Below are 20,968 nucleotides of genomic sequence, written 5' to 3' on the forward strand. Positions count from 1 at the left end.
ACACCCAAAAATGTTGGTCCAAAATGCTTGCTATTTACCAGTACACATCTCCCTATCCCTCTATCAGTCATAGCCATCAAAGATATCAAAGTGTCCACGGTGCCCTTTATCTAATGGAACTAAAGTTTTAATGACGTCAAAGGTCCACAAAGCCACGTTCCCAACGGCTTAAGGCCAACCGTTAACTACTTTAACTGTTCACAAATGAATCCGTAGCAAGTAATCCTGCACTAATCATGTAAACAAACCTCGACTAAATTAACTCAACACTGTGTTTGCGTGTATACACCCTCAAACTGCTGAACATCTGGGGTTTTTGACTCATGTTTTCACCTGTGAAACTTTTCATGGACCCTTCTTTCTTTGTGATTTCAGTCAAACCCCAACCTGTTTGCAGTCATCTCACTTTACCAGTGTAGTGATGTTGTTCCCTCTAACTGTGTGTGCAATATGGGAATGTAGCTGTGACATGAGATGTAAACACAAAAAGAGCTTATAGTAATTATTATCTTAATTATTATTGATAATAAGATAATTGCTCACCACTAATGTCAAAAATGTGCTGCTTACTGTAGCTTTAAATGATTCCATGTCAAAGTAAAGGTCAGACACTTTTTACCCTGTTTTTGCAGAGAAGCTCTCCTCCTCCTCCTCCTCCCCTCAGCCTCTCATGAATAATCAGGACTTTTCTAACATCCAGCGTTTTCAGCAGGCAGTGGGGTTTCAGTCGGGGGGATACTGACAGGTGGACGGTGCATGATCCCCGTCTCTGATCTGGGAAGAAAGGGACTGTGAGCATTTTCTCGTCCTCAGCCGTGGGAAGACCATGGCTCTGTTCAAGACCAGTCGGGCGTCCTTGTTGGTGCTTTTACTGCAAATTGTGCTGATTTGCTCTGCTCAGGTGAGACAAAAGTGCTCAGTGACAGAGACCTTACTGTACTTGCTGACGCTTTCTAGAACATGAATTGAAATATAGATAACAGTCAGAGAATGTGACTGTCTTAATGATGCTTGAGAGTAACTATGAGCTTGGTTGTGTTGTTCAGTAATGAGTAGATGCCATATTTCTTATGATATTATAGAATCATACTCTTTGGTACTCTTTGTTACTGTTCTGATCTCCAGTTAATCTGCTTAAAACTGTACAAAGGAGTGTGAGAAAACAAAAGAAAATGGTCAGAGTTCAAATTATTGAGTTAATTCAAACAAGTTATAAGGACACAATTTCATATTCAAGTATTTATTTTTAATACCAATAAGTATGTCCAACTATGTCATTTTTTTCTGCTTTGCATAATTGGTTTTGGTAGTTTTTCTTTCAGCTTCCTCTGAGCTTTTTACCAAATTTCCCAAATTATAACTCATACTGCATTATCTTGTTTGTTGTTATTACATGGACAGTGTGTGGATATGAAAACAGGGGGAAATAAAGTCAAAGTGATTGTTTTTTTTACTGCATATTCTTCACGAAAGATTTATTCTTAAAAAAATATATTTTCAGTTTATCTAAAAAATGGAGTCTATTCATGTGGGTGTGTGTGGACACACATGGCACCAATCAGCTGCAGACAGCACAGTAATCTGAACACATGCACGTACTTAAAGGTGCTATAATGGGACTGTAATGGGAAACAAGGTTCACTTTCACGACCTTTCACCCAAACAATGAGACTCTGTGTGAGCAGCAGCAGCACCACTGCATGATTTTTAAACATTCATTTCATTTGGAGAAGAAAAAAAAAGAAGAAAAACCTAAAAGAGATTTTTGTATTTGTTTTGCAGAGGGGCCCGGTCGGTCCCAGAGGCCCCCCAGGGCCCCCCGGAGTAGCTGGTGTGCCTGGAGTGGATGGCATTGATGTGAGTTGGTGTTTTCAAAGTTAATCAGCTCAAGAAATAAATGATGATGTTTAATGTGTTGAAATCTGTAACTTTATTCTCTGTCACCATGACGTTATTTAGTAATTTTTATTAACTTCTACCACTCCTTGAAATTTAAGTTAAGTTAAGCTTAATTTTTCTATAACCTTGTATAAACACCTGCAGGGCCGTACAGAGGATTTAAGCTCCCATATCACAAAAAACTAAAAAACAATTTCAATTAAATGATTATTTGTTTTTTCAATGTTGCTTCACACTTCTGGTGTATTTATTTTTTATTATTTATTAATTTACTTGTCAGCAATAAATGGCATATTTCATTACTTATCTTATCTTATCTCTATCTAAGAAAAAAAGCCATCCTTTTTCTTCCTTCTTCTTGCGTTTCCAGGGCGACAGAGGAGAAGACTCCACAGTGAACGGTGGCCCAGTGAGTGGACTTTAAATGTCTTGCGGACTTCATTAATAACAATGAATCAGTTTAAATGGATTCCTTCTATGAGCAACAGTGTCATATATCAATGGAAAAACATGAAAACAATGATTCCTGCTTTTGTATTGCCAATGCTTCCACATTTTACATGATTTTAATTTTAAGTTTGTTGTCTGCTGCTTTGTGAGATAATGTAAATGCAACTGTGTTCAATTTTGTTATAAAACTGCAGATTTTCAAATGAATTATTTGGGGGGACAGAGATAATGGAAGCTTAATTTGTGTTTCAGGGCCCTGACGGTGATAATGGCAGAGATGGAGTACCTGGAGCTTCAGGTCTTCCAGGGGCAGACGTAAGTGAAACAGACTGGTCGGCTTCAGTTCTGCCTGTTTCTTCATCACAGCTTGATTTGACCAGCTGCTTCAGTGCAGTAGATGTTAGACTCTCCACTGATGAGAGGTCGTATTGAGTGTGTGTGAGACATGCACTGGAGGACTGGACATGTTCAGATCTGCTGCTATGAGAGCAGTTTGTCTTGGCCTCCACTGAGGCAAAAAAAAAGAGTTCCTTGAATAAATCAGTCTATTTAGAGGGGAGAGTCTTCCTGACACACACAGGGATCTTTTTGTGAGCCATGGAAAGGAGCCGTACAGGGGGATCGAACGCCTGGACATGGCAGTCAGGAGAGAAGTGTATGCTGGGAACACCGGCGGAGAATGGACTCAGTGTGTTTGCTGTCGGCCGTGGTAATCAGACACAGATTGAGGGTTTCAGGTGAACAGGGACAGAAAAAAGAAAGAAAACAGAGGTTTCTCTTCATTTATTGGCTGAAAAGCTGATAGGATTCTTGTTTTTTCTACCTTTACCACAGAGACAGACCTAATCTGTGCTTGTTCTGTGTGAGTGTAGGCACTAAATGACCGGGCTTTGATCCACAGGGAGTGATTTGCAGGTTATTTATGGAAGGGGGAGGAGTCAACTTCAGACCCTCCCTCTGAATATATATTCATAATGAATCTTATAAGTTTGATAGCTGCAGTAGAATAAATGTAGAGATCTGTTAAATGTAGATTGTTTCCTGCTGCACTTATTTTGAATTTACTTCATTAAAGTAATGTTTAAATGTTTTTTTTTCTTACTAAAGAAGTCGTTTTGGGTCAGTGGTTCTCAAATGTTTTATCGCAAGTTCCACCTGAGAAGTAACACATTATCGTTGACTTTAAAACACAGTGGTGTAAACAGGTCAAGCAAAGTCAGATTTATTCTCTCGTCATGCTCCTCTTCCTCATATATACTTCACATAAATTAGCGGTGACTCAATATTTAATTTATTATTATTTTGTTATTTGTCTCATTTTCTACACACTCTGGTCACATACCCTGGTATATATACAGAAGAACAGTATTTCTGATTTTACCAGAGAAAGATCGCGTACCACTGGTGGTACACATACCACAGTTTGAGAACCATGGACCTACTTATATTTTCATAACAAGTCGTTTTGTTGACTAAACTGTATTGTTTTTATACCAAACTTAATTTTAACTAAGTCAAGTAGTTTTGTTTACGTAATCTAGAAGTTTGAAGTTTGATTTCCTAGTTCATAGAAATGAAACTGTTATATAGGTATAAATAAAAGTTTTTTGAACTTTTGTATCTTTGTAGGGACCTGTGGGACCTCCTGGAGATCCAGGTCCAGTGGGCTTAAAGGGACCAAAGGTAACGTTATCAACTGTTTATGTCACGGAACTCATCACTCACTTTCTTTGTTTCCTGAGAGTGAATATAGAGGAACAGTGGAGAAAAATGTTCTGAAAGTTGATGATAAATCTAATTTCTTGTTACTTTTCAGGGTGAACCTGGGCTGCGAGGGCCCTCTGGAGAACCAGTAAGTGTAGATAATAATCTCTTTCTACAACTAGACTATAACTTCTGTGAGTGCAACTTCTTCACTGCTCTGTCTCCTTCTCCCTGACAGGGTGTAGGACCTGACGGCCTCGATGTGAGTACCTTTATTATTATTATTATTATTATTATTATTGTTGTAGTAATAATCCATGTGTCCTCTGCTCTGATTTCCCACCTAAGTACATCTATAGCCCCAAAAACTGGGTCGGGGAGTATAAATCACAATTTCGTTGACTAAAACATGATGAAAATCATCATCTTTAACCAAAATTAAAGACATTTCTTTAGTTTATTGCAAAAACGCATTGATTCTATTGGGGACATTTTTGACCCCTGTCATGGAAGAGTGTAGGTATTGGTAGGTCATGCATCCAAGGGTTAAATAGCACACATAATATGAAGTTGTATTTAATTAACCAAGCATCTCATAAAAATTATTCATTTCCCAATTCAGTTACAAATATGGCTGTAAATGATTTGCTACATGAGGCACAAATCTTTCATCATGATCTACAGTATTTTGTGCTCTGGATCATGGAAGTTTATCATCTTTAATCTGTAAACTTTAAAGTGGAAAGACTATTTTAAAGTTTAAACAGTATTACATTGTTGGATTCAAGACTACAGGTCTGGTTAAGATGAAATAGTTTGTAGTGTAGTTTGTAACTGTCAGTGTTTTTCTGGAGGTCTGGATTCTAGGAGTTTGTTAAGGGTTTTGTTACCTGCTATGCATCACTTTTTGGGGGTTGTCAGTCTGTCTGCTATATTTTTGTGAACACAAATGTCACCCATAAGAATCTGAACTCCCGCCATGAAGCCTCAAGAGCCACATTTTGGACAATTCCATTTTTAATGTTTGGTCACACTAGTTTCCTCTTAAATGTGCTGTATATGTGCACACATGTTTATCATCTAGTTTCCTCTAAATGGGAACATCATTTATGTTCTACTGAGGAAAACCTAAAAGGAGCTCCTCAGAGAAATGTTTACTGATGTTATGAAACAAGTCAGAAGTGAAAGCTCACTCAAAAAGAGATATTTTTGCAATCAGTTGAGCCCCCTGGTGGCAATTCTATATATGTTCTCTTCGTATTTGGCTTCAGGAGGATCCTTGAAGTCTGAATATCTCAAAAATGCCTTGTGTAATACTTTCAGATGTGTTACAAACATTCACTTGGATTTGAAAGATTTTGGTGGACAAAGGTCAATGTTTCTTTGTGACCATGATATCATATAAACTCTCTCAGGGAATATTTTCAAATGTTGTACAAACATTCACTCAGACACCAACATACTCATATTTGACGTGAATGCAATGTGTTTGAAACATCTCAGCAGGACATTTCATTACACCTGGCATGAACATTCATGACTCAAGAATGACCGAGTTAGAGTTTGGTTGTCAAATGTCACTGTTACCATATTAACGTGAGAGAATCAAAATTGGCCCAACTGTTTGGATTAGGGTGACCAAAGGTCAAAGATCAAGATCACAGTGGCCTCATAATAATGCTTTTGGCCTCTTGATGACTACATTAATTTTAACTCAGTTAATAAATACATTTTCACAGTATGCAACATTTATTGTTCACACAAGGTTTTTTTTTCAAGATATCCTCTGTAGTCCACTGATGATGATGTCAGACCACATCCTCTATTCTCAGCCAAACTGCAGCCTTTATGGCTTCACTCATGCAGAAGTCAAATAAACTTATGGCAGAGATACATGAAAGGGGCTTGATTTGAACAGACAGTTAACGTCTTCACATGTTGCTTTTCTTTAGGGTATTCCTGGTACTGATGGGCTTCCAGGGGAACTTGGCAAAGTTGGACTGCCTGTGAGTTTACTCTCTTCACTTGTATTTAATAATGCTTTGTTTGTTTGTGGATCCATTACCCAGCAAAAAATTGTTTGACTTTTCCAGGGAGCAAAAGGCAAGAGAGGTCCGGTTGGTCTTCCTGGTTCTGCAGGGCCTCGGGTAAATATTACACATGATAAACACCAAACATGGAGGTTCAAACACAAGCGTTATCCTGTTCTTATCCTATTATTGTTCTTAATGGCTGTCACCTTTATATTGTTTGTATTTTCTTCAGAGTTTTATACATATTCTATATAATATATATATCAACATTATGATTTAATATCTATTTTTAATTACATAGTATGTTGTTATTGTACAAAAACAAGATCAATTAAGTTTTACATCTATTTCGTGCAGACAAGTCACATTTTATTCACTTTTCTTTATCTTGTTTTTAATCCTCATATTACGTTTCATCTTATAAACAATGCTAACAAATATAAACATATATATAAGGGAACACTTAAGCATCAGAGTCTTTGATTTTCTGTGTGATTTTGAAATTTCATCTAAAGTTTCGTTTCAGTTCATGCTATGAAAGATGCCACATGATGTATTAATTTAACTTAAAACTGTTTTTTGTTTTCTTTTAAATATTCAAAGAAGTTAAGCTTAAATATATATATATATATATATATATATATATATATATATATATATATATATATATATATATATATATATACATCATTCTTTTTCTCTCCAGGGATCTCCAGGTGTTTATCAAGGCGAGGACCTGGTAAGTTTGTTATATATATTTATATAAATTATATAAATTATAGTCATTTGAAATAAAGTTGTTTCTTTAAGAACTTCAAATCTAAATCAATTTTTTTGTTTGTTTGTTTTAGTGACAGGATGCTCTGACCTTTAACCTTTGACCTGCTGTCTCATGTAACTGTTGTATTATTATCATTAACATTCATATACTAAATTTGGAGTAATCACAAAAAACACAAACAAAGTAAAAGCAGACCTGGTGCCAGAGTAAAATCAGTGGACGTATGAAATCAACCCCACCGTCTACTATCACATCACTGGCTCATTCACACTAAGGCAGGTGCATTGTTAGTAGTAATAAAACAAGAGACGTCCGACACAAGAATCAAACCGAACAATGCCGAATCAGTTAAAAAGATCTTTAACATTTAGCAAGTAAATGTCCTCTTTTTTCCTGACCCGGAGAAAATGTCCACATGTCCAACACACCATGATAAAGATTTATTTTTCTGCTTTTTCTTACACAATAGAAATCATTTCACAATAATTTCTCACACAAGACAGTAAACACTCCCACAGGGGTGTTTAGTGTCTGTGGAGCCCCCTAGAGGCAGGGCTTTTCCATGACCTCAAATAGGTTGTTGTGTTTTTCAGTGTCCCAATGCCTGCCCTGCTGGTCTGAACGGGCATTCTGGTCTACCCGGCATGAAAGTAAGTTCACTTTTACTTTTGATGTAAATCTATGAAATCATTTTCACTTGTACTTTTTTAGTTGTGTGCATGTTCTATATACTAAATGTAACATATTGTTCCTGCCAATAGGGCCACAAAGGGGTTAAAGGTGAATCTGGTGAACCTGGGAGACAAGGACACAAGGTAATAATGAAGAACTTGGTTTTTCATAAATTAAAAAACACTGACTGGTTGATATCAGCGTCATAAATGAGTTACCATCATTTTCAGGGATACGAGGGTGATCAAGGAGCACCGGGAGATGTTGGCGCTCAAGGACTACCAGTAAAATATTTGACCATATTCTGCAAACTCAAAATGAAATGCTGTCTTTCGCACAGTCAAACGTATTAACATGGCACATTTCTGTTCCTCTTGTCTCTGCCTGCTGAGTAATTTTAGGGTCCAGGTGGAGCAAGAGGCCTCCCAGGAATATTGGGCTCCAAAGGTGAAAGGGTAAGCGGTCACAAGGTCACACACACGTCTACTATGTTTGACACGACGATATAAAAGCACAAACTGCAACATATCTGTTAATGGTCCACACACAGGTGAAAGAGACAGGACAGGAGGTAAAACTGAACAAGGTACACACAAGGTAAAAATAAAAAATAAAACAGGAAACAAGGAAAACAAAAACATTAAGAATAATTGTCCAACATTAATCACCTGGAGAAACCCAGGGGTCATGATTATTCCACCCTTTGCATCATATTATTGTATGTATCTATATTTTGACAGACTCGAGGTACATTCACACTGAACTCTACACTTATTTGTATGCAATAATATCACATACAAAGTCAACGAAATACATTTGAGTCAGTGAACACAAATTAAAATAATTCACCTCTATTTCAATTTAAAAATATTCAATCTAGGATGCATATTCTTTTGGCCAACATGATTGGCTGATTTTATTTTATTTTAACTCTATCTAATGAAATATTGAATGTTTTACATGTCGCTCCTCTCATACTTTGTCACATAACTTGACTTAACTAGTGAGGAGTGACTTCATTACGTTTGTGTGAACAAAAATGTGTAATGAGTGGTCAGTTACATCAATAATAATCAGCTAACGCTATCTAAATAATGGCCAGTCGACCATTTATACTTCCAGGTAAGTTCTGAAAATGTGTGTTGTTCACACTTTAGTATGAAGTTTGTTAGCGCTAGCATTAGCCTCGGGTGAATAGTCACGGATATTGTTTACTTGTGGTTTCTGCATGAAGAAACGCAAATGATCCACTGGCACATTTTAATTAACTTTAACAAACTTCTGTTTGCCTCAAAAAGGGACCTCGTGGGAGTCCTGGTGAACTGGGCCCTCGAGGAATCCAGGGAGCCCCGGTGAGTCTTCATCTTATTACCGCTGACGTCTCGTGTCTCCATTTTATTGAAAACAAAGTGAAATGTATTCAATGTTTTAGGGCGACCGAGGCCGAAGAGGAGTCATAGGCGAGCTGGGGCCGGGGGGAGTGCAGGTGAGATCTGAAAAGTCTGATTTGGTTCATGTCACAGTCACATTCACAGGAAATGAAGTGGAGAATAAGTTTGGAGGTTAGAACTGAGATCCTGAGATCGTAACACCCACAGCTGTCCCTCTAAAAACCATGTTGATGTAATGTTGATTCTATATTGACTCACAATAATATACAGAAATGATTTCACTCTTTTTGGGATTATATTAAAATCTGTCATCTCAAGAACATGTAGAGGAGAATTCTTCTCATTTGTCACAGATATTCACAAGTTGATTAAATTTCGGAGGTCAAAGTTCATGCACGGTGACCCCTCGAACATAGAAACTATAAATCTAAGCCTGACTGGGCCAGGTTTGGACAAAAAGTTTAAAAATTTGGAAAATAGTTTGAACGATATTGTATATAATTAAATGTCACATTTTTGTGCATATACAGTTTTAGTTTTAAGCCTTTTTTTCCTCATTAAACTGCTTGGCAAAGACACATAAATGCATGGTGGTAATTGTATCACTGAGTTTTTTGTTCAAATAAACATAATTCATCTTAAACTCTTTAAAGTATGTTCGCCACATCTTCATTTCCCTCCAACATTTAAAAGGTAAATAATTCCATGTGTTCTTAATCCTGTCTGTTTGTTTTGTATTTTAGGGTGATCGAGGTTCAAAAGGAATAAGAGGAGTGCCAGGACCAAAAGGAGGGCCTGTGAGCATCTCATCAAAATCATAATCACCTGATCAATCAATACATTAAAACTGATCTATTTTCAGTCCTATGTATTCATACATAGTTGTTGAAGTATTTATGGTCATGTCTTCTTAATCTCAACAGGGTTTACCAGGTCCAGATGGTCGTGAGGGAATACCTGGGCTGCCAGGATCCAAGGTATCTGTTGTCAACTTGCTGTTGTATTTCATAAACAATACTATAATATAACAACATATTGTTTCTTTTAATCACATGTTGTTTTTCTGTGTTGTTTTGTAGGGTCTTCCAGGGAAAAATGGGGCTCCAGGTGACGCAGGGCAACAAGGGCTTCCTGTAGGTGACCTTTGACCTCCCATTCATCATCAACTGTTTCAGATTTTTAGCTCAGACTGTAAATGTTTGACATGATTGTCTTCATCTAGGGTGTACCAGGTGCTTACGGTCATAAAGGACACAGTGGAGTGAAGGTATGTCCGTCATCTGTTCAATGTTGAAATGAAAACAGAATTATACTGAAAGCATTTTTTATATGGTAATCTTGTAGGTTTCTATAAGATTACTATATAAAAATTACAAAATTACAACTCAAATGCAATGTTTTGATAATATTTCACACTTTTAACTGAGAGGAGATGATTTGGAATACATAGAAAGAAAACTAAACAACAAAAAATATCTTTCAAAAAGCATTATTTGTGATTTACTGCATCTATAGAGAGTAGTTTTCTTAACTTTTCCCCCCTCTTTGTCTTCAGGGTGTCAAGGGAAACCCAGGAGTTGTGGGACAGATGGGGTCTCCAGGGAAAGAAGTAAGTACATATTAGTCCATCACCTGTAGCACTTTATGTTTTCTATTGTTCCACACTTTATATACTGCCTGGAAGTATGGGGAAATACTTTCCTACTACACAAAAAGGACCAATACTTAATCATGTGACATAATTTCTCTTTGCAAAATTAAAATTGTTTTGGATGAGCTTTAGAGACTATAATAGTGAACTTTCAGATGGTCAGGTAATAGTCAAAGAAGACAAATATCTGGCAAGAATTGCACTGAAAGTAACTGAAATAACTGAATAATAACTAATTCAAATACAAAAACTACTATGTGAACTGTGTAACAGTTTAAAGAACATCATATATACATATATATAAAATGAGAAACTGCTGCTGCACTTTTTTTAATTCTATCTTGAAAAAAATATTCATATAGAACTGTTTGAATAGAATTTGGAATAAAATGAATGGCAAAAACCAAAAAAATAATAAAAAATATATATGAGAAAGCATCACTGCTCCGTACAAAAGTACATCTTTTTTTTTCCATGTCTCTTTAGAGGCTCCGTAAAAAATAGATATGACATGAAAAAATAAAACATGAAGTGCATTTAAAAGCTGCAGTGGAATCAGCTGATTAAACAACTGATAATGCATAATAATTTCAGGACATTTTCCATCTTTCTGTGTGCATACATCTTAAGTAACAACAAAATACATGCCTATATGAACTGAGTGAATACATTAAATTCCTAAAAATGGTGCATAAAAGATGCATAAAGGGCATGAAGGGCATAAGATAGTGTTAGAATTAAATGAGACCTAATTCAGTTTTTTCTATTTAAAAAAGAGAGACAAATGTGGAAAAGAGCTTTTTTAGATTTTGGTTTATTTACAAATAAAGTAATCGATAAGTATATGAAACGTGATATATGATACTGAATAAATAGAATGTGATCATTTTTGTGATGGTATAATAAAACTATGTGGAATCATGTTTATGTTTAGCATGTATGAGCAGCTATAAGCTCAACTTCAGTCTATACAATTTCATTTTTTTTTGGCTATTGATTTTATTGATTAACCCTACCCTATTAAAGTTTATTCTTGTTTTATTTTGCTTTATTTAATTTATACTGTTGCTGAATGCATTTATCAGCATCTCTGCAGCATTTTATATTTGATGCTGTTTTTTCTTTTAATTGGACCACAATAAAAAAATGATTAATAATAGTAAAACTGTATTTTGTATTTTGTGTGTTATGGCTTTTCCCTTTAGGGGTCGCCACAGTGGATCGTTTGCCTCTATGTTCTATCGCAAATGTTTAATTAGACGCACAAAAACAATTTATGGTTTTAACGTTGTTTCTTTTTTCTAGGGCGAACGTGGTGAACAGGGAGAGGTGGGACCAGTTGGACCCAGAGGAGGAACAGTGAGTCTCTGAATCACCTTATTCTACATTTTTCTCTTAAAGCTGCACAGGAAGCACATGTGTTATAGTCCCATCCTTCTTTCATACCTTTCAAATCCCTCATCACTACTGATCACTTGCATCTGTGTGTACACCAACCTGATGGTCATTGTCTCGGCTAGTTTAACGAGACATCGACAGGACGAAACAGGGTGAAGCTTTTCATTTGGAGCAAATTTTCCATGTACTAAATTGATTTAAGTTATTTTAGAGCAGGGGTCGGGAACCTTTTTGACTCAGAGAGCCATGAAAGCAAAATATTTGCAAATTTATTTCAGTGAGTGCCATATAATATATTTTAAGACTGAATTTAACTAAATGTGAGTATAATAATCCTCTGAATTTATTCTTTTAAATAATGTTGTTATAATACTCACCATTAATGCGACTTCTGGTTCTTGTGGACCCTTTTATTGGCAGAACAGCAAGACTTTCTTCGCGCAGTGTGTCACCAGCAGCATATCTTGCAATCACACTGAACTGCGACAAATGACTTACGTCTGTTGACTCATCCAAAGCCAGGGAATAGAACGGTGCTGCATTTATGTCATTCACTTGCGTTTCCTCCACTTCCAAAATCGATGGATGGATTAAAACAAGTGATAATATTTTATGTTTTATCTGAAAAGCCGAAATCTGCGAGCCAGATGCAATCATCAAAAGAGCCACACCTGGCTCGCGAGCCATAGGTTCCCTACCCCTGTTTTAGAGGATGTTGATTAACAATATATGTACCGCAATAACTTACCATGCAGCATGAACACAATTAGAGGCAAATTACTGGCTAAATTTGAAAAGCTAAGAACATACAGTATATTCAAATCAAGCATAATTAAAGTATTGAGCCTTACTTTAAAGTCAGTTTATTAAGAAGTCAGTGGTCCTTCATTGGCCCTTCATCGCTCAGTTCAGAACAGGAATCATTCCACTCGCCTAATTGAGAATGAGTCACACGTTCTTCTGTATGATGATCGAAGAACGCCTTCACTGAACGATGTATTCTCAAAACCCTGAAATATGCTGGTACCCGAAACCAGAAGTTCCATACAGCCAGTGCAGGTGATGCAGATCTGCTCAGACATTCACAAAAAAAAAGTACAAAGTAAATAATTACACATGTTTCCAGAATAATGTCACTACAGTGACGACTCAAATCAATTACTGATTGGAAAGTTTTCAGAAGGCAGCACATGCTGCTGGACCTGGGTAACGTGCTGTTCCCTGAACTGATACATGGTTGAACAAGAATAATAATAATAAATCTGAATTTGAGTCTAATTAGACTCTCTCTCTCTCTTTTTTAGGGTGAACAAGGACAACGAGGGTTTGACGGGCCTCCAGGATCACCAGGAGCCCGGGTAAGACACAAGAGCGAGTTTATAATATTACCAAATATAATCACAGCAGGAACTGAGCCACACATGGAAGTGACAGGGGTGTTTGGGTTTGTTGTGAGCTCTGCAAGGAGTGCTAAAAAAAACATTGACCCACTCACTCACACATTCATACAGTGCTCATTTATCCGTCAGCTATGTGCAGCACATTTATATCACACATCTTTGATACTGCTGTTAGACATGAATCAAACCCTGAAAGGTGACTCGCTCTACGACTGAGCTACTGTCGCCCACAATGAAGAATATTTACAACCACATCTCAGAACATGAGAGGGCCCCAGTCTAGAGCCCTGTGGTACTCCAAACATTCATTATAGCGATGTGTGTTTGTGTTAAACTGTGGGTTATATTATGTTGTAGTTCTTTTTGTAGCAGTAACCAGACGTTACATAGAGCCAGAGCAGACGCTGCAAACCTGCTCAGGCTTCGACAAAGGTGACATTTACTCTGTTGTAAATTCATGTAGCATCAAAATAATCTTGGAGACATTATTTAAAGGTTGAAATCCTACATTGTGTCAGTTTAATGACAAAATCTCAAAAAGTGAGTGGCCCCAGTCTAGAGCCCTGTGGCACTCCAAACATTAATTATAGTAATGTGTTTTTGTGTTAAACCTGCGTTATAGCAGATGGCAGAGACCCGAAACCAGACATTACATAGAGCCAGTGCAGGCGATGCAGCCCTGCTCAGGCTTCATTTAAAAAAAAAATTCGATTTATTTAGATTTAGATATGTTGTCATTTTCGTTATCATTATTATCCAGATGTACCAACATAAAATAGTTGTCTTAATTCAATAAAAACATTGGTTTCCCTTACGCTATAAAAGGTATAATCAATTCCATATAAGAGGAAAAACTGTATTATGCGAATAATGATGGGAAATCAGGAAGATGAGACAAGAAGTTGCACAAAAGCATTCAGATGAAGACAAATATCCAAAATGAAAACCTGATTTTCCAGCTGTGAATGACAGTGTTGGGTCAGTGTGGCAGCTCACACTATCCATGCTCTGAAATACAAAGTGGGCAATCAGTGTTCATAAACACAATTTTCTGTCCTGAACATATTATTCAACATAAGGATCAAATTATTCAACACTGGATCCTTGTGCTGTACCTTCATTAAAGAGAGACTGGCCTCGAGGAACTTGTGTCCCTGCAGTTAAATCCCTAATCCACCAGCGAGCCGCTCAAGCATGAATGGCCTCTTGTTACACAAACCTGAAGGCCCGGGGTTTTTTTCTACAGCTCGGGGGGATTCACGGCAGGAAAAGGAGCTGAGACTCTGTGAAAGCGTGCTCTGTTCCCCAGGAATGCCTGACACTGGTCAGCTCACTGTATGCCACCATCACCCACACATGCCCACAGATGTCTGGGGGGGTGAAGGTGTGGCCTGTCCTCACTGTTCAAACCATGTGAAGCTGGAATTTTTTTTTCTGTACATGTGGTCAGGTTAAGGTAAAGGACGTAAATTCACACAGTTGATGGTGTGTTATGACTGAGTGTGTATGTTTGTGTATTTAACGGTTTGTTTTTCTATGTGTGTGTGTGTGTTATTACAGGGAAGCAAGGGGAACCCAGGCCTCCCGGGTCTTCCTGGTCCTGCTGGTTATCGTGGTGAAAAAGGAGACAGGGTAAGAAAATGCCCAAAGATAACAATACAAATCAAATAAATTCTTCAGTTTCAATAGGGTCCTTCTGCACTCTGACCCTAATGGAGTGATGGCATCCTTCTTCATTGCACTTCTCAATTCTCCACCCAACTGCCCTCTTGTCTCCTCCATCAAAGTCCAAAGTTTACCCCCCATCCCTATCCCCACTGTGGTAGGACAGCCAATAAGTCATAAACCTCTGACCTGTCCTGTGATTGGTCAAAATGTTCCATCACAGGTCATATTTCCCCTAGAGGAGGTGCAAAACTGTAGTTGTGTTTCAGATCAGTTGATTTCCATAATGCTTGTTAAAAACAATAACCTTTAATGATATAAATTATTATGAGAGCAGACGCCACAAATGTACTTATTTTATATTATTAAAACATAATTGTTATGTTTTCTCAGGGTGCTGTTGGTCTCGATGGGCCTATGGGAGGACAGGTATAACATTTAATATTACGTGGACAACAATTTTGTCAAATTTGTGTTTTTAGTGTTCAGTTGAAGGACATTAAGAGCCAAAAATCTGTCACTGGTGTTCTCTTCAGGGATCTTCAGGTGCTGAGGGGACATCAGGAGAGCGAGGAGACCTGGTGAGTGAGTCGCTGTTGACTCAGCTTTAATTCAGAACCCAGCACAATGATCATGTGCTAAAACAAAAATCAGCTGATCAGTATAACACCAGACAGACTGACAGTAAATGTAGTTCTGGAAAGTTTAAAAAAGAACATGTGTAATTGTTATTTATATCAAATTTAAAACAAACCTTGGATGCAGCTTTTGATTATTTCTGCTGTTTATGTTTCCTCCTCCAGGGTGAACAAGGAGAACCAGGCGAGAAAGGATCGGTATGTTCACATAAAGAACAAATCTTAACTGTATCATAACACGTCAGCTTACTGACCGGTTCTCATTAGGTCTCACTGTATATCTGCTTATGTAAGGGGCGGGGCCACAGGGTAGGCAAAACAGACAACAACATGGGGGACAGGGAGAGACCTGTTAAATGCTGGCGCGGTGGCAACATTTTTAGAAATATGTAATGTTTCAGCATGTTCATACTCAAACACATCCTCATTTATAACTGTACTGACATTTTATTTTATAATCATTGAACCTATTTGGTTAATTTGAACAGATTGAGAGTCAAAGTGGGTCTGCTTTAGAGCGGCAGCAGAGCATTGTCACACCATGAGAGGAGACGACACAATGATAGTAACGGGTTGTAAAAATGTTAAATATCCACTGACAGAGTGTGGGAATGAGAGAATGTCAGCTAATCTGACCTGAAACTCCCTGACACGACATGTCTGTTGTCAGCTTCCTCTCTACTTTCAGTCATCTATATTTGAACGTATATCCACTGCAGACAATCATTTTTTTCTCCTCTGGTTGAGACGTTTTTGAGAGGAGTGAGGCTTTTTTTTTAATATCATTCAATATAGCCGATGGTTAGTAGTTACCTGCTCTGCTAGCATACTGTGTGAATCTATGTAACTGGGTGGTTCCGATTCAGATTACTTTATTGATCCCAAATGAGCAATTTGCTGTTCATACACAGATCCAGCAAACACCACACAAACTATTAAAATGTCAAGGGTAACACAACAATAAGCCAATAACTAGAGCAATAAATAAGCAATGACAAAAGAAAATATTGCAAATCTAAAAAATATTCAAACTGGCCATCAAGTAAAATAAGTACTGTCTGTGTTGAACAGCCTCGTAGGCTTGGATCATCGTGAGTTTTACATGTTGTTGTTTCCAGATAGGCCCACCAGGAGAGACAGGAAATAAAGGACCTGAGGGTGGACGAGGACAGCAGGGGAAAGAAGGCAAGCCAGGACAACCAGGACCACGGGGCATGCAGGGCGACATGGGGGTACCAGGCTTCCCCGGAACACAGGGGCCAGCGGTAAGATACTCTATATCTAAACTGCTCTGTGGCTACTTCCTGTTGTTCCACTAAAAGAACAGAAGATATTGCACTGTGTTTGATGAATTGAGCCAAGAACGAATGACTTATCCTTGCACAATCTTTGCACAGGGAAAATCACCAACAGATACACACATCAAAGAAGTCTGCATGAGGGTAATGCAAGGTAAGTGTTGGTCATCCTCATTCTTGCAGTTTGCAGTTTTTACCACTGGTAACTAACTTGCTCATCTTAAGTTGTGCTGACACAGCTTAAGATGAGAGGACAACCTTTAAGAGCCGCTTCGTCCATGGCGTCCACTTTTATTGATTTGCAGCACACTCTGCATCTGGACAAGAGATTGTTCTTGGGTTCTTGGTCAAGTCAGTCTTTGTCATTTTCTTTGGTGAGACCGAGATCTTTGAATTCGCAAAAGCTTTCAAGGGCTTTCAGGACCCATGGGAACCCTGCTAACAAGACAAAGTCAAATCAACTGCTTAATCGTGACGCTTTTCAATCAGTTGACGAAAGTCCAAAGTCCAGTTTGGCCTCAATCTGCATATATTTTATAGTGATATAAAAGCAAACTTTGGCTTCAAGACTTAACCCAAGCAGAAAAGACAATGATTTTTAGAGATAAAGGGGAGAAAAATTTGTAGAGAAACAATTCTTCATGATGAATGAGTCAAAGAGACGAACCAAACAATTTATGGGTACTAAAGAATTGCACAGATAACTGATTCTTAGAAATGAATATGAATTGAGGTAGAGATCAATCATTCTTAGAAAAAAACAATTTGTATAGACAGTCATCAGGTTCATCTAGACGAACAATACATAGAGACAGAAATGAGTGGAGACAGCAGATATGTAGCAGGGATGGTCATGAATATTCAATTATTGTTGGATAAGAAAAACTCAATCACTCAATGTGAATATTCATAACTATACTAAAAAGATAAAAAACTGAAAAAGGTTTTTTATCAAGGGTTGCGTAATCTCCATTTCAAAAACAACTGCCTAATTTGTGGTGCATGTATTACCACAAGGTGGCAGCAGCAGTTAGTCGACTGTAATGTGTTTGTGATGAAGTTCAAGAAATTTCTTTGTCTTTGAATATTTAAATATTCCTGTCAAATATCCAAACAGTATTTTAGCCAGAAGTGCCCATTCCTAATACAAATGAATCAGATGAATGAAGATTTCTAGACGAGCAATTTACAGAGACAATTTCTTTGTTAAAAACACAAATCTAAACCATGTCCTCCTGTGTCACAGAGCAGCTGGCCCAGCTAGCAGCCAGCCTGAGGAGGCCTGAGTCAGGTATTAATGGGCTGCCAGGTCCCCCCGGCCCACCTGGACCTCCAGGCCCTGCTGGGGAGAACGGTTTCCCTGGACACACCGGATCACGAGGCCTACCTGGTCTGAAGGGACCTGCTGGGGTGATGGGTCGCAAAGGAGTCAAAGGTGAGCTCTACATTACAAACTGAGGATCTGTGACCACAGAGGTCTTCCTGTTGGCTTTAATGAGGCATTTGGTCATTTGGTCAAAAACTTTAAGGCACTTTAGAATCCCGCTTTCTTGCTGGTTCTGCAGACACATCAATCCCGCCAGATCATATTTACATTGGCATGATACATTGCATCAGGATAAGAAAAGTAGGGCCCAGAGAGTGCCACTAGTTTGTTGACAAAAGCTTCTGAATTGCTTATTTTTAATTTTTGCAGGTAGGGAACTGTGAAGCCTGGTTGGCCAATCAGAAAACAGATGACACACAATGGTTGCAAAACATTTTTATAGAGTAGCAGTGCGTTTGTGTCAGCATGCTAAAAGTCCATTTAAGTTTGATACCTGGCCAATGCCATTACACAACCTCACCTCAAACAGAGAAGACACCGGGCGACAGTATGATTTTCACTGTGAAGAGATTGTGAAAATCTTCACCCTGGCAGGAGTTTTACAGAACGTGTGTTTTCAGAGTTATAAGCCACAGTTCGTAAGAGTTTGAAAGACCGAAATACACAGAAAAAGCAACGTTTTCAAAAATACATGCATCTGTGTGAAGCGGGCCTAAAGGTTATATAGCACGTGACTTGACTCTCCATCTCCAAACTCAGGCTCCTCCACGGACCAATCATCTTCATTTTGATAAAGGAACTGACTAAAATGAATAACCAACTATGCAATTCCTCTAACGTGTCTGCTTTTTAGGTGACCTGGGTGACAGAGGAGACAGAGGACCCACAGCAAGAGGGCACAAAGGAGCACCTGGTGCCCCCGGTCTGCCAGGTATGATGTCAGAGAAGTGTATGCATGAACGTACTGCACGAAAATTTGATTCAGTTAAATCATCACCGTTTGCATGTATGTGGTATATATATACCACATAATGTATATTTATATACATATATATGTATATATATATATATATATATATATATATATATATATATATATATATATATATATATATATATATATATATATATATATATACACATATATAATACGATACGAACATATTTTAAAAGGTGTTTTAGGTTGGTTATTATAGAGCTCATTTTAAAGTGTGCTTAATAAATGATGCATGAACACATGGAGACACGTGAGAACTAAAGACACACAAAAATATTCTCATTAGGGAAAAAAATAACAATGGAAACAGAGTCTGATAAAGAGTTTCCGAGTTGGAAATCTGAGTTCAGGAACGCCCATGACCTAGGAAAATCCCACTACAATTGGAACACACCAGAAGCCCAGAACCCCAGTCTCTTACAGATGTGTAGGACCAACGTTTTAAACTCAACGTCTTGTTGACTCTTCTTGCAGGTGAACCTGGACGACATGCTTATGGCAAAGATGGCCGCGACGGGCAGCGAGGACCACGCGGTGCTGCCGGCATTCCCGGCGCTCCCGGACTTCCTGGTCCTGCCGGTCAGAACGGTTACTGTGAGTCTTCACAGTGTGTCCTGTCGATGGTGCAGTCACCATCAGCGAAAGACTCTGGCATGAAGGGCCCCAATGAGATGTGAGGAGTCACTGCAGAGGAAAAGTCAGAGACTGAGGAGAAAGCAGACTCCAGGGGAAGATTTTATCCCTTTAGGTTTTGATTCTTGGTTTGTATCTTTTTAATATTTGGTCATCCCATTTGAAACTTGATTCTTTTTTATTTGTTTTCACTCTTTAACATAAAGGCGTGAAGTGAACATCAGCTTTCATGTTAAATTTCATTTTACCTCAGTGTTTCCATTTCTGTACTGTATTATTAAAAAGGAGTAGTCCACGTTTTTTTTTGAGAAACTAAAAACTGACTGTAAATGTACAAACACCACCAGGCCCATTTCTGTCCCATTAACAAAGAGGCAAGACTTTCTGTATGTTTCGGTAAATGTGTCAATATGCAAATTACACTGATGGATAAGGTACGTGTGTGATCATCTCTGTTGTCCTTTTTTCCCTTAAGTGTTGGATATGTGATGATCATTTCTCTGTCAGTACGACTGTTGTTTTTTTCTTGTGATTGGCAAGTGGAGATGTGTGAGAAAATCTCTCTGGCAGTTTTATATGACTTCTTATTTATTATACCAAGCTTCCACATGATATCTTCAAGCTGTACAAAGGGGGAAATAAATACATTTTTATAACTTCTTGCATGTTTTGTACCAATGACTATAAAAAAAGAGGCCACATGGCAGGACAAGTGCTGTGCAGCCACTGTTGCCTCAAAGCAAGAGGGTCACTGGTGACAGCCTCACTGTGTGCACGTGGGTTCTCTGCGGTTTCTAATAAAGCCTGACTGACTGTGATCGTCAGCTTTAACATCCTGGTGAAAAGAACACACATTTTCATATTGTAAATATTAAGACTGAAACTATCACTTTTCAGAGTGAAAATAAAAAGCAGATTCCCATCAAGTTTTCACAGACTTGTTAGTATCAGGATTCTGTTTTATTACATATCCAACTCCTTTGAAGAATGCCAATTGTAAAATTTTGCATTCAGCCCACATTTCAGTTTTC

The 20,968-nt window shown here is 38.0% G+C and overlaps 1 protein-coding gene across 1 annotated transcript; it reads left to right on the forward strand.

The window, feature by feature from the left end:
• The first annotated feature begins 699 nt into the window (after nucleotides 1-699).
• col9a1a (collagen, type IX, alpha 1a) lies at nucleotides 700-20,593 on the forward strand. The gene is made up of 32 exons (XM_044028771.1): nucleotides 700-901; nucleotides 1,783-1,857; nucleotides 2,270-2,308; nucleotides 2,602-2,664; nucleotides 3,979-4,032; nucleotides 4,166-4,201; nucleotides 4,292-4,315; nucleotides 6,006-6,059; nucleotides 6,147-6,200; nucleotides 6,793-6,825; nucleotides 7,461-7,517; nucleotides 7,629-7,682; nucleotides 7,770-7,823; nucleotides 7,941-7,994; nucleotides 8,838-8,891; nucleotides 8,972-9,025; nucleotides 9,674-9,727; nucleotides 9,854-9,907; nucleotides 10,010-10,063; nucleotides 10,153-10,197; nucleotides 10,486-10,539; nucleotides 11,887-11,940; nucleotides 13,284-13,337; nucleotides 14,940-15,011; nucleotides 15,438-15,473; nucleotides 15,581-15,625; nucleotides 15,848-15,880; nucleotides 16,801-16,947; nucleotides 17,080-17,134; nucleotides 18,227-18,415; nucleotides 19,161-19,238; nucleotides 19,779-20,593. Exons 1-32 carry the CDS (start codon nucleotides 827-829, stop codon nucleotides 19,979-19,981), a joined length of 2,061 nt encoding a protein of 686 aa, XP_043884706.1. The 5' UTR covers nucleotides 700-826; the 3' UTR covers nucleotides 19,982-20,593.
• The last annotated feature ends 375 nt before the right edge of the window (nucleotides 20,594-20,968 follow it).

Source organism: Solea senegalensis, linkage group LG6, assembly GCF_019176455.1.
Source record: "Solea senegalensis isolate Sse05_10M linkage group LG6, IFAPA_SoseM_1, whole genome shotgun sequence".
Lineage (NCBI taxonomy): Eukaryota > Metazoa > Chordata > Actinopteri > Pleuronectiformes > Soleidae > Solea > Solea senegalensis.

What these genes read in the sequence shown, in the direction of transcription:
- col9a1a (XM_044028771.1), top strand. Translation starts at nt 827, where the DNA reads ATGGCTCTGTTCAAGACCAGTCGGGCGTCCTTGTTGGTGCTTTTACTG. An exon ending in TTTATCAAGGCGAGGACCTG is followed by an intron (nt 6,826 to 7,460) that starts GTAAGTTTGTTA and finishes TGTGTTTTTCAG; the next exon opens with TGTCCCAATGCCTGCCCTGC. An exon ending in TGGGGCCGGGGGGAGTGCAG is followed by an intron (nt 9,026 to 9,673) that starts GTGAGATCTGAA and finishes TTTGTATTTTAG; the next exon opens with GGTGATCGAGGTTCAAAAGG.